Source organism: Erinaceus europaeus, chromosome 12 (assembly GCF_950295315.1).
Source record: "Erinaceus europaeus chromosome 12, mEriEur2.1, whole genome shotgun sequence".
Classification (NCBI taxonomy): domain Eukaryota; kingdom Metazoa; phylum Chordata; class Mammalia; order Eulipotyphla; family Erinaceidae; genus Erinaceus; species Erinaceus europaeus.
The window spans coordinates 12,934,772-12,959,347 of record NC_080173.1 but is presented as its reverse complement, the minus strand read 5'-3'; the positions used below and the strand labels follow the sequence as shown (position 1 = coordinate 12,959,347).

General features: G+C 44.6%; 1 protein-coding gene and 1 non-coding gene across 7 annotated transcripts in view; one reads left to right on the top strand and one right to left on the bottom strand.

The window, feature by feature from the left end:
• RNF157 (ring finger protein 157) overlaps positions 1-24,576 on the top strand; it is a 107,505-nt gene that overhangs the window by 65,929 nt on the left and 17,000 nt on the right. For all 6 annotated transcript variants that reach the window (XM_060202801.1, XM_060202802.1, XM_060202799.1 and 3 more), the window contains exons 3-12: positions 4,364-4,452; positions 13,137-13,283; positions 14,890-15,007; positions 15,731-15,797; positions 16,068-16,111; positions 16,440-16,487; positions 19,171-19,242; positions 20,195-20,354; positions 20,468-20,580; positions 23,769-24,007. In XM_060202801.1, the coding sequence (XP_060058784.1) occupies positions 4,364-4,452; positions 13,137-13,283; positions 14,890-15,007; positions 15,731-15,797; positions 16,068-16,111; positions 16,440-16,487; positions 19,171-19,242; positions 20,195-20,354; positions 20,468-20,580; positions 23,769-24,007 (1,097 nt within the window). The remainder of the gene's footprint in view (positions 1-4,363; positions 4,453-13,136; positions 13,284-14,889; positions 15,008-15,730; positions 15,798-16,067; positions 16,112-16,439; positions 16,488-19,170; positions 19,243-20,194; positions 20,355-20,467; positions 20,581-23,768; positions 24,008-24,576) is intronic.
• On the bottom strand, positions 7,272-7,374 carry LOC132542274 (U6 spliceosomal RNA). The gene has a single exon (XR_009553372.1). It is a non-coding gene; the product is annotated as a U6 spliceosomal RNA (small nuclear RNA).

The window sequence follows — 24,576 nt, the reverse complement described above, 5'->3', positions numbered from 1 at the left end:
ATTCATAAACTAAGACAAACTAATCACCAAACAGAACTCTGCTGTCTCTTTGCGGCGGCACAAGCACTCTCTCTTACTCTGGAACTCAGGAACCCTCCGAACTCTGGGACTCTTGAACTCTGAAACTCTTCCACTGTGGAACTCTCTCTTACTCTGTAACTCTGAAACTCTCGAACTCAGGAACTCAGGAACTCTGTCACTCTGGAACTCTGGCAGGTTTCCTCCGGGCGGGGCCAAGCGGGCCCACGAAATTAACAGGACTGATCCAATTCTTTTGGCGGGGGAGGGCTAGAACAAACCAATGTAAAGCATACAACACCTTTCCACTCGAGCCTGTCCTTGCAACCAACACTGAGTATTGTCTTCAGACTCTGGATGGAGCGAAGGTTATCAAGGCAGGAATTCTGGTAGTTCGGAACCCACAAACAGGCTTGAGTCATCTCCTAACAGAGCTCTGGTCATTTTCTTTCTTTCCTTTTTTTTTTTTTCCCCCTTCTTTTTTGCTGAGGGGCAAAATGTAGGAGTGTATTAGTTATACTGTAATGGGTAGTTTTTATTGAATAGTTCTTAGAGATAGTCCTTAGTCTCTAGATTAAGGAGTGCAAGAATTTCTGGAGAAGGGTGGAAATAGAATCCGTGTGGACTTCCACTATGTTCCCTAGCACTTGGGGAAAGTCACTGGGTCCATTCAGTCAGTCCCGTTGGTATTTTTTCTTGAGAGGTGGGTAACTCACTGCCAATCACCACGAAATGTACTATTGTAAATGAAGGATATAGTGCCGTTTTGTTTTATCTTTTCCTTTGAGAGAGAGAGAAACAGAGAGAGAGAGAGATAGAGAGAGAGAAATATCAGTCCGGAGCATCACTTTGGCACCTAGGATACCAGGAATTGCATTTAGGACCTCAAGCCCAAGAGGCTAATACATAGCCACTGTGCCACTCCTTGGAACCTTTTCTTTTGTTTTTCTTTGAGAGGAGCATGGAAGAAGAAAGATGGAAAGTAAAAGAAAGAGCCCACCCCTCCCTTTTTTTAACACAGGTGGGAGTCAGTGGATAATGCCCAAGTACCTGTGTAAATGAGTATGATTAACTGTGCTACTCCGCAAAAGAAAACTTTAATCCCAAAGTCATTTATTTTGGCTTTAGAATAGACTTCTGTTTGTGTTGGATTTTCCTGCCTAATTACTTTTTGCTTAAGCTTATTTTAAAATTGTTTTAAATTCCTTTATTATGACAGCCTAGGCAGGGTGGGGAAATGGGCCACAGATGGGATCTGGACGGGAATGTCAGCTTTCCTACAAAAGCCTCCCGACACGCTGCTAGTGGGAGAGCAGGACTGGAGTCAGCTTTCTGGGGGACAATTTGGCAAAATATGTTTAAAAGTCGTGCAAATATGCTTACTCTTTGATCCAGTAATTCCACTTCTAGGAATTTGCCCTACAGAAATCATCAAAGAAGCATGCAAAAATGTAGGGACAAAGCATTCACCATAATGTTTGTATCAGCAAAAAAAAAAAAGGAAAACCAACTGAAAGCGTTATATAATGTGGAATTGATTGAATGAAGTTTGCTCCTATTTCTAATGTATGCAGTTGTGTTGCTGAGTTACAGACTTTCAAAATGTTTCACACATCTTTCCGTGTTAAGAGACTATAAAATAGTATGTCAAGTTGAAAACAGGCATAGAGGTAGAGGTAGGTGTGTGGGGGGGGATGGAGGCCTATCTGAAAAGACATACGCTGCAGTTATAGCATTGGTGTTGCTGGGTTTATAGTTGCTTTTGTACTTCTTGTGTGTTTTTCAGGCTTTCTGCTTGAACTCATGTTGCTTTGCCATTAGAGGAGCCAATTATCACACACTTTCAAAGAAGATATGTCTGATGTATCAATGAAAGAGTGAAATGTTGACTGGGAGGTGGCAAATCCGGTTTAGCACACACATTACCATAGGCAAGGATACTAGTTTAAGCCTCCAGCCCCCACCTGCAGGGGAGACGCTTCATAAATGGCGAAGCAATGCTGCAGGTGTCTTTCTCTCTCCTTCTCTGCCTCTCCCGTCTCTCTCAATTTATCTCCTATCAAAGATAAAAGAAAGAGGGAGAAAATGGCCTCTGCAAGAGGTGGATTTGTTGTGCAGGCGCTGCAAAAAAGGGAGAAAGAAAGAATACAGTGTTACTGGGCGATAGCCACAAAGTAGGTGATCTGAATGAATATTATTTGAGCCAAAGATGTCTCCTCCTCTCCCTCTCTCTCTCTCTTTTCTCTTTTTTCCCTGCCAGGATTTTCACTGGGGATTTGAGCCGTCACAATTTCACCAGTCCCCGCAGATCCTTCCTGCCTACTTTTTCTAGACAGAGACTGAGAGAGAGAGAGAGAGAGAGAGAGATGGATAGAGTGAAGCTTCCCCTTTGCAGATGCTTCCACATGGTGGCCAAGGGCTCAAACCTGGGTCCTCATGCTTGGTGAAATGTGTACTACATAGGGTGAGCCATCTCCCAGGCCCCTGAAGGCATTTTCTTAAAAGTGACACTCAGGACAGGAGCTCATGTGGTAGATCTCCAGCACTGAGGGAGTTCCATGGATGAGGGAGTTGTGCTGACAAGTGCGAGGCCCTGAGTTCTTCCTCCAGTGCCACATAAAATAAAGGTCACATCCACATGTGTGTGAATTGCCAGCAGTAACACTGAATATGTAGCATCAGATATGCCATAGGTTATGTTTCTCAAGTAAAAGAAAGTTGGCCAGCAAAAGTCTTTGTACAGTGGCAGTGTAACATTAGTTGTTTGTTTGTTTGTTGTTTTGTCTCAGTGGAGCTCAGTTCCAGCACTACGAATCCACTGCTCCTGGCAGCCATTCTTTCCCCCCCATCCCCCCATTTTATTGGATAGGACAGAGAGAAGTTTAGAGGGGAGGGGAGATGGAGAGAGAAGGAGAAAGAGAGAGACTTGCTTCACTGCTTGTGAAGTATCACCCCTGCAGGTGGGGAGCGGGGGCTCAAACCCAGATCCTTGTGTGGGTCCTTGCGCTTAGTACTATGTGCACTTAGCCAGGTGCACACTGCCAGGTTCTAGGGTTTTTTTTCTTGAATAGCAGGTACCCCCATTTTGTAAAGCTCCAGAGAATAGTGGGTTTTCTGTGAATTGTATATAAAGATTGTTAATTACCCAATTAACATTTAGAACAACACTGGGAATACTTCCATTCACTCTACATCTTCTGAGAGCCATTCCCAATTAAATGCCTCACTGTTTCTCCTTTATATCATTTTTTCAGGACTTTTATATTTTATTCAGAAAAATTGAGAACATTCACATGTTAGGCTGAGAAAGAGAGAGAGATGGAGAAGAGAGGAAAGAGAGAGAGAGAGAGTAGAGCAGAGATCATACTTACACGATGACTGACCAAGAGCTGTTTCTCCTTTATCTCTTTTTAAAGATTTATTTGTCTATAATGAGAGAGAGAGAGAATGCCAGAACATTATTCTGGCATGTCCCATGCCAATGATCAAGTTGGAAGTCTCATTCTTGCAAGACCTGTGCTTCCACTGTTCTGTATCACCTGAGTCACTGATTGCCTCTCCCCCCTTTCTTTTTCTTTTTTTAATATTTATTTATTTATGATAGAGGGAGAGAGAGAGAAAAAAAAACATAGTGGCACTCTGACACATGAAATTTGGTCCCCCTTTGTTTAATTCCCCATGTCCATTAACTTAAAGCTTCACATTCAGGTATTTCAAGGGGGGTAGGGGTGGGGGTGGGGGAGTGACAAGAGTGAAGATAAGGTAAATAGTGAAGATAACCGGCAACCTCTGACGATCCCCAAATCTCCCTTCTCTGGCATTTTAAAGAATTCTACTTTATATGATCAGCTGCGGAGAAAGTTTGTTCTTCACTATTTGCAGGCCTCAGCTCTGTACACAAGATGAGGCTCTCTTCTATTTGCAGTCCCTGAGTTCCTGAGACATCATGTGGCTTCACCAAGGGAAAACCTCCCACAGACCTGGCCCCCTGTCATCTGAGGTCAGATGGAAAAGCCTTTTGTGATGACTTCTGCCACTGTGTCCTGTAGCATATGGGGTGTCAATGGGAGCTTTTATTACCTGTCTGCATTTTAAATGCTGTCTCAGATAAGCTTCCCACCACAGAGAAATCACAGAAATCAAGCCCACTTGACGCCTCCTTGAAGCCAGTTCTGTCTCCAGCTGTGACCTTGAGCAAGTTGACTCACCTAGTTTGATGGGCCAGCTCTGCCTTCTCACCTCTCCTCAGAAGGCTGTTCTTTGTCAACTGTGAAGCACTGCGCCCACAAGGGACAGTTATGGGTTGTGATAAATACACTGCCTTCTCCTTCTTGGTTTCTGACAGTTTCCTTATGCTGCCCCACCTCCCCAAGAACCTGTGAAGACCCTGAGGAGCCTGATCAACATCCGGAAGGACACTCTGAGACTTGTCAAGTAAGTCCCGGGACTCAGTCAGGTTCCAGTAACCACCAGCCTCAGAGCCCCAAACAGCTGTTCCTGCCATACCTGAAATCCTTCTGCAGGCCCCGGGGGTGGAATATTTAGCCAGACAGCAGCACCTTGTCTGGATGAGGTACCTTGGCTTCTGAATTGTCCAGAATGTTTGTGTTGGTCCATGAAGAACTTTCACTTCCCTGGAAGCCATCATGCTTTATTCCAATTTTGTGACTTCCTCTTTGTGCCAGGGATTGGCACCGAGGGCCTCCGTCACATGTGTAAAGCTACATCCAAGCTACATTCTACCAGTCAGCTACATCCAAGACCACTTGGTTTTTATTATTGTTATTGTTATTATTTTTATTTTTAATCTTTATTTATTTGATAGAGACAGCCAGAAATTGAGAGGAAGGGAGAGACACAGAGAGAAGGAGACAGAGAGACACCTGCAGCACTGCTTCACCACTTGTGAAGCTTTTCCCCTGCAGGTGAGGACTGGGGGCTTGAACCCGGGTCCTTACGCACTGTAATACGTGCGCTCAACCAGATGCACCACCACCTGGCCCCTCCAAGACCATCTGTTTTGTGATTTTTTTTTTTTAATGAAAAGTTGAGGAGGGGACAGCAGACCTGGTGCAGCTAGTCCAGCACACATGCTAGCTTGTGTAAGGACCTGGGTCCTCACAAGTGGCAGAGCGGTGTTGCAGGTGTCTCTTTCGTTCTCTCTATATCCCCCTTCCCTCTCAATTTCTGTCCCCAGAAAAAATAAATAAATAAATAAATAATTTTTTTTAAATCTGGGGCTGGAAGATGACTGAGCAGAGAAAGTGCCTGTGTTACAACCACAAGAGACCCTGGCTTTGTGCATCACCACAAACACCACTAGCAGGGACCCATGGAGAATGGAGAGGTGCTGAGGTGCCTCTCTCCACAGAGCTTCCCTGGGACCATTCCTGCCAGGACTTGAACTCAGGACCTTACACTTGGTAAGGCTGACACTTGACTGGTGAGGCATTTCCCAGCCCCTAATTTTTATTTATTTTTTAAGTTTTTTTTTATTAGTGATTTAATGTTGATTTACAAAATTATGAGACTCCAGGGCTATAATTCCACGCCTTCCCCACCACCAGAGTTCTGTGTCCCCATTCTCCATTGAGAACTGCAATAGTTCTCCCAAGATCATAGATATTGGTTGACTATTTTTTCTATCTATATTTATATGTGTTTGCCCATTTTTCCCTATGAACTTACCTTCTCTTTTCTTCCTTTCTAAGTCACAACTGCACCTGTTATTACTACCAAATGTCCTTCCTTTTTTTCCTCTTCTCTGTCTGGGACCTGATGGAACTGTAGTTCAGAGCTCTCTGGCCATCCTCCCCTAACATTTACCTCTCTGGGAATATGGAATAAAATTCTTTTGGGGGTGCAGAAGGTGGGAATCTGGCTTCTGTAATTGTTTCTTTGCTGGATATGGATATTGGCAGGTCGAGTCATATCCCCCAGCCTGTTTCTATCTTTCCCTAGTGGGGTAGGGCTCTGAAGAAGTGAGATCTCAGGACACATTGATGAGGCCGTCTGTCCAGGGAGGTCAGGATGGAACCATAGTAGCATCTACAACTTGGTGGCTGAAAGGCACTAAGATATAAAGCAGGAAAAAATATTTAATAAACAGGAACAGAACAGATGAGAATAGGGATCTTAGGGTGGTGAGAAGCTAGGAAGTCTATTTTAGGTCTGTTCCTAGGGGCCCATGACTTTAGTAATTTTTGCTTGAGCCTGATAGCTGGTGAACAAAAAATATTGTCTGGGAATATGGTATCAGAGTTGAGAAACGGGCTAGAAAGCTGGATTAGGGCAGAGAGTAGCACCAAACTCAAAGAACATATATAAATACAATTAATTGTTTACCGCATCAATCTGACCTAGGGCCTATATATATTCATATTTAGCACAGGAGCGTATGTAACCTCTGAGTCTCTGTCAGTCTAAGCTCATAGTCCATGGTCACAGCTGGGAACAGTCTAGGCTTCACTCATTTCTGGACCAATCTTCCTTCAGTGGCAGGGTAGGATGACCCAGCCTCCCTTTGTAGAGTGAGACTGTCCCTACTGTTTCTGCTTTATAGTGATGGCAAGGTCCTGGAGAGGCTCACAGACAATTTATGATAACATTCCTGATGGGACTAATTTATTTTATTTATTTATTTTTGCCTCCAGGGTTACTGGTGGGGGTCGGTACCTGCACAACAAATCCACTGCTCCTGGAGGCTATTTTCCCCATTTTTTTGTTGCCCCTGTTGTTATTATTGTTGTTGTTTTTTCTATTGTTGTTGTTGTTGTTGGATAGGACAGAGAAATGGAGAGAGGATGGGGAAGACAGAGAGGGGGAGAGAAAGACAGACACCTGCAGACCTGCTTCACCGCTTGTGAAGCGACCTCCCCCCCTGCAGGTGCGGAGCGGGGGCTTGAACCCAGATACTTGCACTGGTCCTTGTGCTTTGCACCATATACACTTAAACCAGTACTCTACCGCCCAGCCCCAACTAATTTTTATTTTTAATATGACCCTGGAAATGGATTTGGGTCCCATGCGTGAAAGACAGTCTATCGATACCTTGTGAGGCGACTCCTGGGCCTTTAGTTTTTTGTTTTGTTTTCCCATTTGTACCAATGCCTTGCACATATGCAATTCTGCTGCTCTCGAGTGGACTTTTCTTTTTAATTTTAACCCATGTGGTACCTAGGGCTCAAACCCAGGTCCTTGTACACGGTCAAGTGTGCGCTCTGCTAGATGAACTGTCTCCTGGCCACTATATTTTATTACTATTCTGCTTCATGAATTTGTGTGTCCTTGTGCAGGGACCATGCTAATCTTTCTGCATACTTCTGGCTTTAGTATATGTGCTGTTGAAGCAGGCACCTTTTTAATTTGCTCTTATCCTTGTATGCCAGTCCTCTGTAGAACTCAGTGCCGGGATGCGCAGTTCCACATCATCAGCAACACTTGCCCTCCTCCCTGTGTCCCCGGGTAGTGACATTTCTGACCATTTTTTGCCTGCCTTCCAGGTGCATGTCCATGGACTCAGGCAAAGCAGAAATTTGATTGGGGCAAAGCACAAGTCCCCAGCTGTTCTGCGTGGCTCAGAGACAGTTTTACAATTCTGTAGTTCAGACTTATTAACGTTGGGAGACCTATTTCTACTTGACAATTTTTTTTAATGTTTATTGATAACTTATCCTCTAGTACTTAGTTAAAATAAAAACTATGTGTGAACATGCACATTTACATGAGTAAGAAAAAGAATTTGGAATGATACACAAGTCTTCTGTTGGACTTTTTTTTTTTCTTTCTCCAGCAAAGATAGAATTGGAAGAGATGGTAGCATGGGACATAAGTATAGAAACATGAAAACATGTATCACTAAAAAATAAGTTACTTTGATTAACTAGATTTGTTGTGTAGAGAAATTCAGTTAACAGAGTTTTGAATTTCCTTCTCTTTAAAATTAAAAAAAAAAAAGTAGACTAGAACAAACACACACAAACTCAATGCAGAGCTATTGGTCTAAAGTTGCCAAATTTTGTCAAAGAAACAAAACATTAAAACGTCTACTCAGCAAATTTCATTAAATGTATGACATCAGTACAAAAAGGACAAAACATCTCGCACTCGAGATGCTCTAAGAAAGGACAGCATGTTTTTGTTTGTTTGTTTATTTTAATCAACTTTTCCCCCCTCCAGGGTTATCCCTGGGGCTGGGTACAGGCACTATGAATCTACTGCTCCTAGTGGCCATTTTTTTCCTTTTTCTTCCTTCCTTCCTTTCTTTCTTTCTTTTTTTCTCTTTTCTGTTTTATCTGATAGGGCAGAGAATTGAGAGAGGTGGGGAAGATAGAGAGGAAGAAAGAGGGCAGGAGGAGGAAAAAGAGAGAGAGGAACAGAGAAAGACAGACACCTGCAGACCTGCTCCAACGCTCATGAAGTGTCTCCGCTGCAGGTGGGGAGCAGGGGGCTTGAACCTGGGTCCTTGCACATAGTATTGTGTGCACTTAACTGACTGCACCACCACCCAGCCCCCAATTTAACAACTTTATTGAGATATAACTTGCACACCATACCAGTCACCCATTTGAAATGTATAATCCTTTCCGGGGGTTAGTTTTTTGTATATTCACAAGCTGTGCAAGAATCACTGCAGTTGAACACTGAAAGATTTTACATCCCCCAGAAAGAAACCAGGTACTTAGCTCCTGGTGACTCTCTGTTTCCCTTCCTAAACCTCTCTTTCTGGCCTAAGCAACCACTAATCTGTTTTCTCTTTCAATTATTTTTGTGTGTGTTATGATCTCATACTTGCATGATTTTTCTTTATTTTCTTATTTATTATTGGACAGAAACAGAGAAATTGAGAGGGAGGGGGAGGTAGGGAGAAAGACACCTGCAGCCCTGCTTCCATACTTGTGAAGCTTTCCTCCTGCAGGTGGGGACCAGGGACTTGAACTTGGGTCCTTGTGCACCGTAATGTGTACACTTAACCAGTTACGCCACTGCCTGGCCCCCATACCTGCATGATGCTACCACTTCTGGTGGACTTTTTTTTTCCCCTTCTTAATTTCATGGATGAGGCAGGGGAGACAAGCATAATGGTTACGCAAACAGACTGTCATGCCTGAGGCTCCCAAGTCCCAGGTTCAATCCCCTGCACCACCATAAGCCAGAGCTGAGCAGTGCTCTGGTGTTTCTCTGTGTGTGTCTCTTTTACTACATCGCTCTCAAAACAAAATTAGTAAAAAAATTTACAAAAAAAACTTTTTAAATTAAAAAATTTCATGGGGGGGGTGGGGTGGGAATGCACGCATGGGAAAAATACCCTGACCCCACTCCAGCATTCATGAAGCTTCCTCTGGGTATTGTGCATGGTGCTCCCATGTGGTACCAGGGGTTCAGACTCAGGTCCCTGCTCGTGGTAAAGTTTGTGCTGTAAAGGTGAGCTGCCAGGAGTGTTTGTTTTTAAAGCATAATTGCATAAGAACTGAGACTAGAAAAAGAGCAATAGAAACTTAACCTTTCGATGCTGGACACATACGATGAACACCAAATAACTTGAAAGAAATTGGAATCATGAGCAAGCTGAGGAAAACCTGAAGGGCCACCACTTCCCACTGTGCTGTGTCCCAAGGCTCGGGAGCGGGAGCGGACCTCTCTGCATGCCAAGACAGAGGCTGCAGTGCTGAGGGTCGGTGGGCAGTTTGCTTCGGAGTTCCTGAGCCTCCCCACCCCCAAACAACACACACAGCCTGGCAGAGGCTGGCAGATATTTCTCACTGAAAAGGCTAAAACAGAGAATCTCTGGACTTGGAAAACCAGGCACAGCTAAGTACTGGACTCAGGGGAGTCGGGCGGTAGCGCAGCAGGTTAAGCGCTCGTGGTGCAAAGCACAAGGACTGGCATGAGGATCCCAGTTCAAGCCCCGGCTCCCCACCTGCAGGGGAGTCCCTTCACAGGTGGTGAAGCAGGTCTGCAGGTGTCTATCTTTCTCTCCCCCTGTCTGTCTTCCCCTCCTCTCTTCATTTCTCTCTGTCCTATCCGACAACGACGACATCAACAATAATAAATACAACAATAAAAACAACAAAGGCAACAAAAAGGAAATAAATAAATAAATATTTTTTTTTAAAAAAAGTACTGGACTCGGTGCTAAAAATAGGGCTGAACTGAACTTAGGCACACTGCTTGCTGAGCCTTCCAGCCAGCACTGTCCCTGCCCCTCACAATTCCAGCAGCCTGCCCTTTGCCACAAGAGAGGGAAGTGTTCTTCTTAGTGCAACAGGTCTGAACAGATGGTGAGACCTAAGAACCTGGACCTAGAGGTTCGTCAACCACGAACCAACCACGGTTTAACATCTCTTATCTATGAGCAGACAGCAAGACATTCTTACGATGTGTAAAGAGCACCTATGACATGAAAGTGACAAATTAACCAACAGAATAGAAAAGAACTAAGTGGAAATTAAAAAAAAAAAACTCATACAGTAAAAGGAAATTTTCATTTATTGTCTCAGAGACATAGAAGAAGGTACTGTCCTGAGTCATGGATGCAACAACAGAACATTTGAGGAAGCAAAATATATATATATATTTTTAGAAAGTCATGGTAGCAGAAATGAAAGATTTATTATAAAGTGGTAGGGAATAAAAGTTTTAAAAATTCTTGAAAGTAGAGCAGAAAAGCCAAAAATCCAGAAAATTAATGAAGAAAGATGAAGACCACAATACCAGTTTGAAAATCCCACATCTGACTAACACATCTAGAAAGAGAAAATAAGAGTGTGGGAGGGAGGCTGCACCAGTGACATGCTTGCATAATTCAAGATTGCCCAGCACAACAAGGCATGGGCCTTTCTCTGAATTGAAAGGGTCATTGAATACCCAGCACAGTGGATGATAAAAAGATTTTGTATCTAAAGGGAAAAGGGCTGTTGAGGGGCCAGGTGGTGGTGCACTTGGTCAAGCGCACATGTTACAGTGCCCAAGGACCCAGGTTTGAGCCCCCGGGCCCCACCTGCAGGGGGAAAGCTTTATGAGAGGTGAAGTAGTGTTACAAGTGTCTCTCTTGTCTCTCTCCCTCTCTGTCACTCTCTTGCCTCTCGATTTCTGTCTGTCTTTATCCAATAAATAATAATAATAATACATTTTTTAAATGGGGGGCTGTTGATTGGAATGATTTCTTCTAAAGAGTGACACTGAAAGTGATGCTTTGAAATAGCTCTTTAAAATTATTGGGGGCGGGCAGTAGCACAGTGAGTTAAGAACACCTGGTGCAGACCACGAAAGAATCCCAGCTTGACGCCCCAGTATCCCACCTGCAGGGGAGTCACTTCACAAGCGGTGAAGCAGGTCTGCAGGTGTCTATCTTTCTCTCCCCCTCTCTGTCTTCCCCTCCTTTCTCTGTCCTATCCAACAGCATTAACAACAAGGGCAACAACAACAAATGGGGAAAATGGCCTCCAGGAGCAGCAATGGATTTGTAGTGCAGCAATAACCCTGGAGGCAAAAATCAATCAATCTGTAAGCCTGGGAGAGTGCACACTGCTCCATGCACAAGGCCTTGAGTTCAAGTTCCAGCACCACGTGGAAGCACCAAGCATGGCAGCTTTATTACAGGAGGTGAAGAGATACACTTATGCTGTCTGTTTTCCCCTCCCCTTCTCTCTTTCCTCCCTCCCTCCCTCTCTCCCTATATACACATGAAATTTAAAAGTGAAAAAGAAAAAAAAAAATCCCATCAATCACAGTGAAAATGCCCCAGGCATGAAGTCCTACCACACATACACAAGTATTTATAACCTCGAGTTCTTTACTTAGCCAGATTTCTAATGAAATGAGAGTACAGAATAACATCTCATGTAGTTGATCCCTCCCACACACCCCTTTTCCAAGAAGCTAGTGGAAGATATGCTCCAGCTGAAGTGGAGCCAAGAGAGAGGAAGTACAACACACACGCTTCTAAGGAGAGAGGCCCAACCCAGAAGATGGTGTGTGCTGGAGACCTGGAGCTAAGGGCCCAGGTAGGAGCAGCTCAGAGGCTCCAGAAGATGCAGAAACAGCAGGGGCATCTGAGTGAGAAGCTCAGACAGCAGAGAGCACAGGTTTGAGTTAGTGGCAAAGTTCAGAGAAAACTAAGCAACTTAAAAAAAAAAAAAAAGCACCAAAATCTAAGAGGAATTTATGCTGAAAGGAGAGCCAGTCTTAGATTTACCCTGTGGCTTTGCTCTGAAAGATGTTGACATAATTACAGTACTACAGCAGACATTAGTACCAAACTGACAGCATCGTCATCGGATACACTGGAGGGCAAGAGGGGAGGGGAGCTCTGCGGAGCAAGGTAAGGAAAGAGAAATAAATCCTCATTTCCATAGTAGCAAACCAATAAATAATGCCTAAAACTGAAACATCAAGGCGTAGTAAGCTGGGCCAAAGAGATAGCTCACCTTGTAAGGCACCTTAAGCCCTGAAGGTGCCGTTGTGCTGGAGGAAACTTCGGTGTTATGGTCTCTCTGTCTCTCTCTCTCTGTCTGTATATGAATGAAAATGCAACTCAGAGCAGCAAAACTGTGGATGTGTTAGGTCTCCAGGCTCACCAAAAATAATAATAAAAATAACCTGCTACTGAGAAACATTTAGATAAATGCCAAAGGCATGGGCTAAAGGAGATGAAGGCGGTGTACTCTGAAGAGAAAGGAGTGGCACCTGCTGTTTCTGTCAGCAACCTGTGGAAACTAAGCTACTTGACTAGCAATTTTGATTAAAATACTCCCAGGGCCATGGGAGCTAGAGCACTAACTGGCCTGCCTGAAGCTCCAGGGGCCACCCACTCCTTCAGTCCCCAGGGCCACCTTATGCCAGAGCTGAGCAGTTCTCTAGTCCTCAAAAATAAATAAATGTTTATGATAAACACACACAAATGCTAACTACAGCTCTGTGAAATATCACAAATAACCTAAACCCTCAGCAACAGTAGTAAGGAAACCCCTGTCATCACTTAGAGTGATGTTAAGTTTATGATCGTGGAGAGAAGCCCAACAATATGTTATGTTTTTAAAAAATTGAAAAGTGTTGATTTGTTACACACATACACACACATACACACACACCAGTGCTGAGTCTTTGTGGTTTCCTAGATGTGCTGAGGAAGTGAAGGCCCCAGGAGAAGAGGCTGGCAAAGCTAAAGTTCACTACAACGTGGAGTTCACCTTTGACACGGACGCACGGGTGGCCATCACCATCTACTATCAGGCCACTGAAGAGTTCCAGAATGGGATTGCCAGGTCAGAAGAGACCCAGGGAGCTACTTCCCTTTCTTGACAGAATAAGGGCCTTGTGTGCTCACCTTACTGATTAAAATACTCCCCAAGGCCAAGGGAGGTTTTTGGGTGCTAGGATCAAGCCCAGGGCCTCATGTATGCAAAGCATATCGTACTGTCTCACTGAGCCACTGACTGCAGCCCTGAAAATAATCTTTTTTTTTTTCCCTTCAGCCATGTCATCTTTGGTTCTTGAATTAAAATTTTCTTTTCCAGGTCTTGGAGCTGTTAAAAATCTCTTAAGGGGGAGTCGGGCTGTAGCGCAGCGGGTTAAGCGCAGGTGGCGCTAAGCACAAGGACCTGCATAAGGATCCTGGTTCAAGCCCTGGCTCCCCACCTACAGGGGTGTCGCTTCACAAGCGGTGAAACAGGTCTGCAGGTGTCTATCTTTCTCTCCCTCTCTCTGTCTTCCCCCTCCCCTCTCCATTTCTCTGTGTCCTATCCAACAACAGTGACAACAATAATAACTACAACAATAAAACAACAAGGGCAACAAAAGGGAATAAATAAATAAAAATAAATATATTAAAAAAAGAAAGAAAATCTCTTAAGGGATCCAGGCAGTGGCGCACCTGGTTAAGCGCACACATTACAGTGTGCAAGGACTGGGGTTCAAGCCTTTGGTCCCCACCTGCAGGGGGAAAGCTTCACGAGTGGTGAAACAGCTGCAGGTGTCTCTCTGTCCCTCTCTCACTCTATCTTCCCATCCCCTCTCAATTTCTCTCTGTCTCTAGCCAATAATAAATAGATAAATAAATAAAATACTTTTAAAAATATCTTAAGCATGGTCTGGGTAACGGATAAAGCATTGGATTCTCAACCATGAGGTCCCGAGTTTGATCCCTGGCAGCACACGTACCAGAGTGATGTCTGGTTCTTTCTCTCCTCCTATCTTTCTCATGAATAAATAAAAAACTCTTTTAAAAAAATCTCTTACAGGAGTCGGGCGGTAGCGCAGTGGGTTAAAGCGCAGGTGGCGCAAAGCACAAGGACCGGCATAAGGATGCCGGTTTGAGCCCCTGGCTCCCCACCTGCAGGGGAGTCGCTTCACAGGTGGTGAAGCAGGTCTGCAGGTGTCTGTCTTTCTCTCTCCCTCTCTGTCTTCCCCTCCTCTCTCCATTTCTCTCTGTCCTATCCAACAATGATGACAAGAATGATAACTACAACAATAAAAAACAACAAGGACAATAATAGGGGATAAATAAAAAAAATAAATATTTAAAAAAATCTCTTAAGCTTCTTGACTGGGATGGTGGCCCAGTGGTTTATACAACAGACGGTTTTAATGCCTGAGACCCTGAGATCCCAGCTTTACTCCCTGGCACCACCATTAGCTAGAGTTAAGCAGTGCACAGTAAACAAACAAGCAAACAAATACTTTTCTGTGGATGCATGGATGGGGGTAGCTAAGTTCCAAAGCATCACCAAGCAACAGCAGATGAAGCAAGTAATAAAGGAGCTCTTTTCTTTTCCATGCTCAGAGCCTATGGCTAACTGAGCGCAGGCATGGGACAGAGGAAAGTGTCAGACAGGAAGCTAACTCTGGCTCTGTTCCCTTTGCCACCTCCAGCTACATCCCCAAAGACAGCAGCCTGCAGTCAGAGACAGTGCGCTACAAGCGGGGCGTGTGTCAGCAGTTCTGCCTGCCCTCCCACACCGTGGACCCGTCAGAATGGGCCGAGGAGGAGGTGAGTGCCACTGGGGACGGTGGCGGGCTGACACCACAGTGGTGGGAGCACAGTAGCAGGTGCTCCACGTGGACCCAGTGGGCCTGGGAGCTAGTTAGGACCCTGGAAGGCGGGTAGGGAGGTGCCCAGAGGCTTGGCAGTCATGCTCACCACCATTCCCTGGAGAGGGAGTATATTTCCTTTATTCTTTTTTTTTTCTCTCTTTCATTTTTGATTATTTATTTATTGGTTAGATACAGTCAGAAATCAAGAGGGGAGTGGGAGATAGGGAAAGAGAGAAAGATAGGGAAAGAGAGAAAGTAACCCTACTTCACCACTCGCAAAACTTTCCCCCTGCACGTGGGGACCAAGGGCTTGAACCCAGGCCCTTGAGCATTTTAACAGGTATGCTCAACCAGGTGTGCCACCACCCGGCCCCTCTAGGAGATTTTTAAAAAGAAACCAGTGACTGCAGCCCTGGAGGTGGCGTTGGGTTCTCAAGCATGAGATCTCAAGTTTGATCCCCAGCATAAAATATGCCAGAGTGATGCTCTGGTTCTCTCTCCTACCCCATTCGTAAATCAATAATTAAATCTTATTAGAAGAGAGAGAGTGGGAGAGGTAGCTTTCAATGCAAGGACCTTAGGAGGTGGGTTGGGGAGAGAACTGGGGTGTTATAGGCCGTTTCTGTCTGATGAAGTGCCTCGAATCTATTAAGTTGCCTCTACCTTTCTTTCCCCTCAGCTCGGCTTCGATCTGGACAGAGAGGTGTACCCCTTAGTAGTTCACGCGGTGGTGGATGAAGGAGATGGTACGGTGCTTTCTGGCTTCCTGTGCCCTACACTCTACCTGCGTGTGGCCTCTGAACATTTTTGTGGGTGGCAGGCAGGCAGTTTGGAATCCCCTGGAGCTGGTGTCCCTTGTTCCTTAGATGAGCCTAGCATGGGGTCTCGTCACATGCCCTGTCTAGTGAAAGCGGGGGCATTTGCTTTGCCAGATTGCAGGGGCTTGGGGAAGGTAAACGGCATCACGGGAATGTTTGGCTGCTGTTTCTTTAGACCTTCGCCTTTGTTTCTTTCAGAGTATTTTGGCCATTGCCATGTACTGCTGGGCACTTTTGAAAAGGTAAGAGGAACTCTACAGGGACTGCGCTGGGTGACATTTTTAGCCCTTCCTCGTGTAGCGCTGCGGCAGAATGGGAGGGACCCCACACAGGGGCTCCATTCAGATGCAGCTCTAACTCTGCTACCAGGGTGCTGTGTGACCTTCAGCTCTTGGGTCTCTTCTTCCAAAGCAAGGGTTGGCTTAGCCATCTGCGAGACCCCTGCAGTCCTGGAGGCTGTAATTCTACCCTGCGGGTGTCAAAGACCCGTGTGTAATGGAGAGAAGTAACAAGAACACCAGGTGCCTTATTGCTTCCTTCCTTGTGGTAACCATCATATTTTTACTCCAGCACACAGATGGAACTTTCTGTGTCAAGCCCCTCAAACAGAAACAAGTGGTAAGTATCTGAGGGACAGGAATTGTTGATCCTACCCCCACCCCTTTCCCTTTCTTTTTCCTTTCTTTCTTCCCTTCTTTCTTCCTTTCTATATCTTTCCCTCTCTCTTTTATTCTTTTGCTAAGCACTCTTCCCTCCTACCCACCCAACCCCTCCCCTTTTTTAAGCAAAGAAGAAAAGAAGAAAAAAAAAGTGCTTTTGTGCGTTAGAAACTACTTGGGTGGCCTGAAAGGAATACTGATTTTCAGTGTCTTTATTCTCCTGGAGTTGTTGGTGTTGCGGCGGTCATTATCTGAACAAAGAACTTCGGGGAGTGAAAGGACAAGATTTGTCTCCTGACATTAAGTTGAGAGAGAACTTTTCTACGTTTTTAAATGCCAGGGTGAGAAACATTTCAATCAAAAGGATAAAATGTTGGGGTCCAACTCAGGGCCAATTACAGCCCTTGGCGTAATTTATCCAGCTATTTCTTTTTCTAAAATCCAAGTTCATTGCTCTTTCAGCATGATCAGAAAGTTATGCTTGTGTCTGCTGACCATCAATCCTGATCCTCCTGCTGCCAGTGCCTTTCCTTCCCTGTGCAGAGGTAGAAGTCGTAAGGGAGAGGGTACAGAGTGACTGGGTGGATGGCAGGGTAGTTTTGGTGGAGATGCAAAGAAAAACTGCCCTGAAGATGGGCGATAGGTACCTGAAGTTCCGTATTATTCTTTCTTTTGGGTTATGTGCTCTTTGTTGTACAGTGGTGTACATAGTAGTCAATGACACTTTAGGAGTGTCTGGGCTAAAGGCTCAACTGATGGAGAATTGGATGTATGCCCGAGATGGAGCCCCAGGGGCCAGGGTGGTGCTCTGGTTTCTCTCTGTCTCTCTCTCCTTCTCTCTGCCATATGTGAAACTCTCTTACTTTTATGTAGTAAAAAAACATAAATAAATCTAAAAATTGTGAAATAAAAGTAACAGAGATATCTTTAAAAATAATGATTTAATATAAAAATAGTTAATATTGTTCTCCCCAGTATAACCACTTAGCTGAACGAGTTTGAAGAGGGGCAGAGGAGCAACAGATCCTGAACTCAGAGCAGGCCAGGCCCAGGAGAGTTGCCTCATGGACAGACCCAGTTCTCCAGCATGCTGGAGACGGTGGACAGCTAGGATAGGTACAGGAGAAGGTCTGTTTTTCCTCTTGCTAGATTGCATCAGCAGCAAATTTTGTCAAACTGGAGAATGGGATGTGGAAGCAGTGACCTGCTGAGCCTTAAGGAGGAGCGGACTCACAAGGGAACAAGGAAAGAGCTCACATGACACTCTCAGGCTAGTGCAGATGGAATTGGGTTTTAAAACTGGGTGTCTAAGGGGCCTGGTGGTGCTGTGTCTGGTTAAGTGCACACATTACAGTGAGCAAGGACACAGGTTCAAGCCCCTGGCTCCCACCTGCAGGAGGAAAGCTTCACAAGTGGTGAAGCAGGGTTGCAGGTCTCTCTCTGTCTCTCTCCCTCTCCCTCTCAGTTTCTCTCTGTCTCTATCCAATCAGAGAAAGAAACTGGGTTTTTAAGAGGTAGGGCCAGGTCAGCCAGTGGGGTGCAAGGCTCTGGCCTGAATCCAGGCGCCATAAGGGGGACCATGGCTGGCACTGGAAGAGCCCCATGGATTATGGAGTAAGGCTTAGGTATCTCTCCTCTCCATGTATCTCTTTCCTTAATGAGTAAAAAAATGAAAAAAAAATTGCATCTGAATGAGGTTCAGCATTCTCTCCCCAGCACCACATTAAACATTATTTAATTAATAAAGTGACAAAAACCAGGGCCAAGATGGGGAGTTTGCAGCATCTGGAGACGGGGTAACTCCTGGGTAGGGGGAGGAAGGTTCAGTTGGTCTCTCCCTCAAGGTCTTGCATATGTCTTTGCCTCTGCGTTCTCTCTTCCTACCTTTTCCTTGCCCATTTTGTCTCTTCTACCTCTATCCTTTTTCATTCTTTCATTTTTATATTGTATATACTTTCATTAGGTAGTTAATGGTTGTGTTTTGACATATATCCTCCCATCCCCCCCTTTTTTTTTAAGAAGCAGATCTTTTTTTTCCTCAATATTTATTTATTTATGCCCCCATTTTTTTTGGTCCTTGTTGTTTTATTGTTGTAGCTATTATTGTTGTTGTTATTGATGTCATTGTCGTTGGATAGGACAGAGAGAAATGGAGAGAGGAGGGGAAGACAGAGAGAGGGAGAGAAAGATAAGACACCTACAGCCCTTCTTCACTGCCTGTGAAGCGACTCCCTGCAGGTGGGGAGCCAGGGGCTCAAACTGGGATCCTTACACCGGTCCTTGCGCGTTATGACGCCTGCGCTTAATCTGCTGTGCTACCACCCAACTCCCATCCCATCCCTTTTCTAGCAGAGGCCTTTCTTAACTGTCTAAAAAGAGCAAGCTGCTGTCAAGTGTTACTGTTTCATTTGTGAACTTTTATGTTCCTTGTGACTATAGTGGTGGGTGACCTCAACCTTCCCTCCACACACAAAGAAAACATAAATAGATTCAAGCATCTTCTACTTGTCCCAGCCTTTGATTTTTTACATTGTGAATTAGTAGTCCTTGGTTACAGGGTGAGGATAAGGTGGGAGGAGAGGCAGTTCTCTTATCTCTCAGTAGAGTAAACCTATCCTTGAACTTTTCAATTTGCTCTTCAGGTTGATGGGGTCAGCTACCTCCTTCAAGAGATCTATGGAATCGAAAACAAATACAACACACAAGACTCTAAGGCAAGTTCTATCCAAAATTCTGAATCACTTTTCACAGGAGGCAGAATGAAAATTTCACTTATAAAGCCAGGATCTAGAAATTTGGTGTCCCAAACTCTGGCATCAGTCTGGTCCTAGTGAGTTATTTTCTTATTCCTCACTTCAGGTGATTGTACTTTATAGCACTTTAGAAAAACTGTTTTTAATTTGGCTTTAATTTTCAGTGTGACTTGGGTTAGTCCTCCTCCAAAGCCCTAATCTTGTGGTTTCCTCGGAGGGTGCTTTCATTGTCCCCTTTCCTTTGTGGTCTTGACTATCAGAAAGAGACTGAGCCTTATGGGATGAGCCCAAGAAAAGCAGTTCCCAGAGGAAGCAAAATTGAGTATGTGGACACTCTAAACCATACAGGCCAACGTGAATTAAAATCCCAGAGCCGTGTGCATGCGCTGTGCACCCAGTCTGCTCCCTGATCCTTTACTTTCCCCTGTCAGATCTTCACACGTTTACACGTAAATTATTCCAGTGCTCCTGCTAGACTCAGGGTTTTGTCCCCCCAGCCCTTAGGCAGAGAGAGAAAGGTGGAGAGAGACGGGAGAGACATGTATCTGCCATTCAAGAAGCTTTCCTTAGTGCAGGTGCTCCTGTGTAATGTCCTTTTGCACAGTAAAATATGTGCTCAACTAGTTGAACTGTTTCTAGCCCCGAACCCAGTCTTTTGAGAGAGACTCCAAAACACCTCTCCACCATCCATGGAGCCCCACCCCTTTTTGTCCTCGGGGTTGTGTGTGGTGTCAGGAATCAGACCTAAGGCCCCAAGCATGGAAAGCATACGCTCCACCACTGAGCCACCTGAGATTTTGGTCTCAATGAAATCTCAGCTCTTCAGGCATGATGGTTATACAAGCTGCCTTATAAGGACAACGTGAGGGATCAAAGTCTGTGTCACTGTCTGTGTTTCCGTCTCCATGGCCAGGTGGCTGAGGACGAAGTGAGCGACAATAGTGCTGAGTGTGTGGTGTGTCTCTCAGATGTCCGGGACACCTTGATCCTGCCTTGTCGTCACCTCTGCCTGTGCAACACCTGTGCGGACACCCTGCGCTACCAGGCCAACAACTGTCCCATCTGTCGCCTGCGTAAGCCTGAGGCCACAGGGCGAGGGGAATACAAGGCGGCCGTGGACTGTTTGGGCTCTTGTCCACTCTGACTCTCACATCAGGATGCCCTCATCCTGTTTCCTTCTTTACAGCCTTCCGGGCACTGCTTCAGATTCGAGCCATGAGGAAGAAATTGGGCCCTTTGTCCCCAACCAGCTTTAACCCCATCATCTCATCCCAGACTTCTGACTCGGAAGAGCATTCAGTAAGTGGGGCTTGGTGCCAGCCTATCTTCATGCCTCCCATGATGCAATTGCTCTGTAGTCTCCTTGCTGACTTTGCTCACCTCTTGTCCTTCTGTGCAGACTCAGCGACAAGTAATTAAGCCGTAGCACATGAAGCACTTAGTAAGCTGGCTGAGGCCATGCTGTGTGAAAGCCAACTGTTATCACAAGAGAAAATGGGATACTGATTACTGTAGCCTCCTGCCTGCTCCTTGGGAACCTGGTGTCCAGTTAATATTGGGGACATCTGCTTGCAGCATCACTCCCAGCAAGGTCCAGCAGTGGAATTGCCCCAAGCAGAAATAAGGGGATGGTGTTTTCGGGTCTTAGTTCACTTTACTAACTTTATCTGAATCCTTGAGGAATGTGGCCATCTTCCCCTTTCCCATCTCATACTTTCAGTGACTGGGTCTCACAACGTGAGTGGTGGTGTTAGAGCAATGTCTCCCAGCTTTGTGGTTGCAGAAAAGCAGATGCAGTCTTTCTGCAGATGAGCGTAACTGGGGAGAGATTCCTCACTCAGTAGACAGTACAGGGCCCTTAGCTATGTTGGGAGGAAAACCAGTTTAGCACCTTATTCCTAATAGGAAAGTCTCAGTGGAGTAGCTACTTAACTCTATTAAAATCAAACAAATAAGATATCAAATAAAACAAGCCTGGAATTGATAGTACATAAGTCTTTTTTTAATATTTATTTATTCCCTTTTTGTTGCCCTTGTTGCTTTATTGTTGTAGTTGTTGTTGTTGTTATTGATGTTGTTGTTGTTGGATAGGACAGAGAGAAATGGAGAGAGATGGGGAAGACAGAGGGGGAGAGAAAGACAGACACCTGGAGACCTGCTTCACCGCATGTGAAGCGACTCCCCTGCAGATAGGGAGTTGGGGGCTCGAACCAGGATCCTTACGCCGGTCCTTGCGCTTTGTGCCACATGCACTTAACCCACTGCGCTACTGCCCGACTCCCTGTACACAATTCTTTAGTTGACTTTGGACAGGTTAGTACTCACTAAGCTAAAAACTAATGGAACACTATTGAATAAGAATATGTAGATTTTTGCCACATTAAAAAATATATTAAGGTGGAAAGAGATAGCATAATAGTTATGCAAAGAGACTTTCATGCCTTAGTAGTCAAAGTCCCAGGTTCAGTCCCTCACACTACCATAAGTTAGAAAGCATCAGTGGTCTAATTAAATAAAAATATATATGGGGAGGCAGTTGCACACTGGGTTAAGAGCACAGTGTGAAGCCTAGGGCCCAGCACAAGGATCCCAGTTCAAGCCCCTGGCTCCCCACCTGCAGGGGGTCGCTTCACAAGCAGTGAAGCAGGTCTGTAAGTGTCTGATTTTCTCTCCCCTTCTGTCTTACCTTCCTCTCTCAATTTCTTTCTGTCCTATCCACAACAGTAACAGCAATAACAATAATAGTAACAACAATGGAAAAAAGATGGCCACCAGAAGCAGTAGATTCCTGATGCAGGCACTGAGCCCCAGTGATAACCCTGGAGGCAAAAAAAGTGTGTGTGTGTGTGTGTGTGTGTGTGTGTGTGTGTGTGTGTGTGTGTGTGTGTCACATTAGGTAGAAGATGAACATAATTCAACAAATTAAAGAAAAAATTAAAGACAAAGAAAAAAATGTATTCACATCAGAAGTCGAAGCTAATATCTTTACCATGAATAATACTTTTCACATATGAATAAGTGAATAGATAAATTGGCAAAAAATATATAAAATTCTCAGAAGAGGAAACATAACTGGCTATAAATCTTTTTTTTTTGAAAGTCAGCCACATTCAAAACAGCAATATGCAAATTAGAATGAGGAATTATTTTCCACCTTCCATTTTGTTTGGCTTTTAAAATAAAGTTACATTTATTTTATTTTTAAGTATTTATTCAATTATGTTTTTTGAGATAGAATGAGGTTATACAAAAAATGATGGTTATACAAAAAAAACCTTTCATGCCTGAGACACCAAAGGTCCCAGGTTCAATCCTCAGATTTATCATAAGCCAGAGCTGAGCAGTGCTGGGGTGGGGGGTAGGAGAGACAGACAGAATGGAGTGAGGAGAGAGAGACTCTGTGACTGGTACTCCCATGTAGTGAGGAGAGAGAGACTCTGTGAATGGGACTCCCATGTAGTGGCCAATGGCTCAAATCCTAGTCCTCGCATATGGTATAGTATGCACTCTACCCAGTGAGCTATCTCCCAGTCCCTGACCCTAACACTTTCTTTTTTTTCATCTTATTTATTTGTTTGTTTGTTTACAGATAGAGACAGAGAGAAATGGAGAGGCATGGGGAGATAGACACCAGCAGCCCTGCTTCACCACTTGTGAAGCTTTCCCCTGCAGGTGGGGTCCAGGGGCTTGAACCTGGGTCCTTGCACACTGTAATGTGAGCACTTAACCAACCAGGTGCGCCACCGCCTGGCCCCAACCCTAACCCTATCTTTTGAAAAGATGCTACACACTGGCAGAGAAGCAGCTATTCTGCATTGCTTAAAGGAGTGTAACTAGACAGGTGATGGGGATGATCAACAGCTGCATTTTCCAAGAGCCTTAAGAAGGTTCCTGAGACACTAAGGTTGTAGAACTTAGTATCAAGAAAATAATCTTTAAGAAAAAAAGAAATTTTGATAACAAGAATGTTTATCAATGTGTACTTTATAGTAGGAAGTAACAGACACAGCTAGAGATCTAGGAAACTTTCAGTATCGATGAAACGGGTACATGTGAAGGAAGGTGTTTGTGTTTGATGTTTATATCCTGTAAACAGGGTGTAAAATTGTTATTTATGGATTGGCCATAGATGTATAAATAGTACAAGGTAAAAAAAATGGGGGAAAATATACCAGAATACTAACAAAAGTTATTACTGTCAGTGGTTTGATAATTGACTAGCTGTATTTTCCTTCTTTCTATCTTTATGTATTTTCTGAATTTTCTAGAATGAACATAGACTTTTACTATGGTCAGAAACATAAGCATTATTAAAAGGTTGACCTGGACTTCCTGTCTTCTGCCTCTGGCATGAAGGCTTTTCTTGCCAGAATCTCAGCCCAGAAGTGAATGAAAGCATTTTCCAGCAAAGAGTAAGAAGTAGAACTATGTAGTTAAACAAAGAATATCAAATCAATTCTGTATTAATTATCTCTGATTCTCCCTAGTCCTCAGAGAACATTCCACCCGGTTATGAAGTAGTATCTCTTCTGGAGGCCCTCAATGGGCCCCTCACTCCTTCGACAGCGGTTCCCCCACTTCATGTGCTTGGAGATGGCCACCTCTCAGGGATGCTGCCTTCTTACGGCAGTGATGGCCACCTGGCCCCTGTCAGGACACTCTCACCTCTCGACCGCCTCTCTGACTGCAGCAACCCAGGACTTAAGCTCAAAAAAAGCCTCTCCAAGTGAGTAACTGCTCTCAGTAGAATGCCATCCTGATCTTTAAGGAGATAGATGCTCTGTAGTGGGTAGATAGCATAACAGTTATGCAAAGAGACACTCATGCCTGAGGCTCTGAAGTTCCAGGTTCAATCCCTTGCACAACCATAAACCACATTGCTCTGCTTTAAAAAAAAAAAAAAAGAGCTATCTCCATTCATCTATTCATCTTTCAGGACTTCGGTGCTGGATTAGGCCTATGTAGGCCTTCTGAGCTGTTCCCAAAATTTCTTATTTTACTAAAAAAACCTGGGCTTAACACTTAGAAAAAAGTGACCCCGTGCCTTAAGAGATTAAAATAAAAATGGCAGGAGGATACGTAGGAGTATCAGCTAGACAAACATCATGCATTATTTGGGGGGAGGGTAAGAGGCAAGTCACAGGACGGTAGCATTAATAGGGTCATTTAGGGGCCTGGAAAGTGTGGCTAGGTCTGAAGACTAAAGGAACCTTGCAGTCGGCATCTCTTAAGCATTTATTTATTTTTTTATTATTCCATGAAGCATAGGGGAATGAACCCAGGGCTTCATCAATG